General features: G+C 54.6%; 1 protein-coding gene across 1 annotated transcript in view; it reads left to right on the top strand.

Moving 5' to 3' along the window:
• Positions 1–1,817, top strand: part of LOC308288878 (neural-cadherin) — a gene marked incomplete at both ends in the record, with an annotated part of 433,302 nt that extends 431,485 nt beyond the window's left edge. Inside the window, one exon of the mRNA XM_080730353.1 lies at positions 1,152–1,817. Within this exon, the coding sequence (XP_080586479.1) occupies positions 1,152–1,817 (666 nt within the window). The remainder of the gene's footprint in view (positions 1–1,151) is intronic.
• Positions 1,818–3,021: the final 1,204 nt, after the last annotated feature.

Below are 3,021 nucleotides of genomic sequence, written 5' to 3' on the forward strand. Positions count from 1 at the left end.
ATGACATTCACCCCTTTCACACACACAATCATACACCGGTGGCGGAGGAAACCATGCAAGGCACCAACCTGCTCACCGGGAGCAACTAGGGGTTCAGAGTCTTGCTCAAGGACCCTTCGACATTAACTCAGGGGGAGCCTGGATTCGAACTGGGAACCCTTCGGGAACCCTTCGTGCTCTAAAAACGGTTTCTCTACCCCCTGAGCTATGCCGCCAACGATAAAATGACTGCCTTTTGCTTTTCTAGTTTGTATTATTATTTCTGTCTCTGCTGCTGTGGCTGCATGTGGTTAGAGCTTCAGTCTCAGCAGAATTAGATTTGTGCTGTTGAAGTGATTGGCCTGGTTATATGAAGGAGAAAACAAAAACACTGCTGTGCCATTGAGAATGATTTCTCCCAAAAGCATGATGCATACACAACACCCGTCGTCTACTTTATGTTTTAAATAAATAAACACTGTGGAGCATTGAGCTGTGTGCGGACCTCTATTCACACACACCCACACCCACACCCACACCACACACACACACACACACACACACACACACACACACACACACACACACACACACACACACACACACTTGGATTAGTTCACATAGACAGTAAAAGGAGACGGAGTGGAAAATTAAACGGGAGGAACGTCGTAAGAAAGTTTAATGGTGAAAGCTGATCGGCTCCCGCACTAGCTCTACCTCTATCTCTTTACCTTAATCTTTCTCTCTCCCTTTCTCTTGCTTCCTTTGTGCCTTTCAGCCCACTTCCTAGTTGTATGTCTCCATTTAGGAGATTGTGTCACTCCTTCTAGGGATTGTGCAATCAGTAAATAGTTTTCTGTCTTTGGTCGTTCCCTGCCACACTTTTAGAATATTCTCCGTCACTCCGATCCGCTCATGGAAGCCCTCAAAAGATGTGCATGGGTGATTTTTAGTTTTTTTAAGATAAAAAAAGGAAATTACCCATAGGCTAGCGAACAGCGCCATCTAGCGTAAAAAAAAGGAACTTGTCAAACCCGTCATGTGGCGGCCTGGACAAATGGCTATAACTCGTCCATCTCATCAGACGGCAGTCAATAGGCTAATTGCGTGTGTGTGTGTGTGTGTGTGTGTGTGTGTGTGTGTGTGTGTGCGCGTGCGCGTGTCCCTCGCAGAACGCCTACGACATGGCCGAGCTGCAGAAGTCCCTCCAGCCCAGCCCGGCCCAGTCGGTCCAGTACTGCCGCTCCCGGGCCCTCCATCACGCTCCCCCTCCTCTCCCTCCTCACCACCACCAGCACCACCAGCACCACCAGCACCACCAGCACCTGCTCCACCAGGCCCACCCCGCCCAGCACCACCAGGCCCTGCAGCCGCAGCAGGACCCCCTCAGCCCCCTCAGCTCCACCACCTCCCTGCCTCCCTCCGTTGTCTCCTCCTCCACCACCGCCGGCTCCTCCAGCCTCCGCAGGGACGTGCCCCCCGCCCGGCTGCCGGCCCAGGGCCAGGCGCGGCCCCCCGGGGGCCCTCAGCAGCAGCAGCTGGCCCGCCGCTCCCTGTCCTTCTCCAGCCAGGACCTGGCGCGCTACCTGTGCGAGATCATCCGCGACGCCGACCAGCGGCCCGACGCGGCGCCCTTCGACTCGCTGCAGGTCTTCTCCACCGAGGGCGGGGGCTCGCCCGCCGGCTCCCTCAGCTCCTTCAGCTCGGCGGGGCTGGAGGGGGCCGGCGAGGGGGGAGGGGGAGGCGAGGGCAGGAGAGAGGAGACGCTCGGGGACTGGGGCCCGCGCTTCGAGAAGCTGCGGGCGCTGTACGAGAGAGCCGAGGCCAGCCATCTCTGAGCTTTTGGAGCGCAGTCGCACACACACACACACTCACACACACACACACACGCACACGCACTTACACACACACACACACACACACACACACACACACACACACACACACACACACACACACACACACACACACACACACACTCTTGCACAGGCACACACACACACACACACACACACACACACACACACACGCACGCACGCACCCCAAATCATTTGATCACTTGCACAGAGAAAGAGAGAGAGAGAGAGAGAGACTGGAAGAGAGAGAAGCCTGTTATGTAGACAAACCTGCCCCAATGAACCGTCGGAACTTAACAGCGTGAGAGTGGCGGGGGAGCTTTGGGAGATAAACTATAGGGGAATCTTAAAGGAAGAAAGTTGAAGAGAGAACGACAGAGACAGAGACAGAGAGAGAGAGAGAGAGAGAGAGAGAGAGAGAGAGAGAGAGAGAAAGAGAGAGTAAGACGGACGGACATCAAGCTCTCCATGCTTCTCTCTATTGCTGCCTGGGGGGGTGGAGCCTCGTCCCCGAGCCACTTGGCTCAGTGTTCGACGTGGCTGAGCTGTGTTTACTACAGCTGATGTGTCCCGTCAATCAATATCACACGGCCTTAACAGGCAGATGAAGGCAGCCCTTTTACTTCATTCAGCTGCCATCTCCCACAGGAGGAAAACCCGCCGTGCCGTGGCTACACCTCCAGCATCACTGACAATATCACAGGAACAGACATCAAACCTGTCATTCAAGGAAGGGCTTTGCAGAGCCTCCCTGCCTGGGACACTCAAAATCACAGAGATAAGCTTCACTGTCAACAAATCAGTCACTGAACAGGACTCCCCCCTCCACACACACACATACACGTGCGTGCACACACGTGCCGTGCGTGCGCGCGCACACACACACACACACACACACACACACACACACACGCACACGCACGCACACACACACACACACACACACACACGCACGCCTACCTGTCTGGAAAGGAGCGCCTTCTATACACGGACAACATGCATACAGCGTCGGTAAAGCTGGCGATTCACCTGTACCACCAGTGAAAAGCCATCTGAGCGTCGGTTGAACCCAGTTGGCACAGATTCCAGTTTGAGCAGTTTGTAAATAAACTAGACCAGGTCAACCTGGTTGTGCCAGACCCCCTGTCTGTCATCATCATTTATGACATCATGCCTTTTGTAGGCA

Source organism: Nannobrachium achirus (assembly GCF_963921795.1).
Source record: "Nannobrachium achirus genome assembly, chromosome: 7".
NCBI classification, from domain to species: Eukaryota; Metazoa; Chordata; class Actinopteri; order Myctophiformes; family Myctophidae; genus Nannobrachium; species Nannobrachium achirus.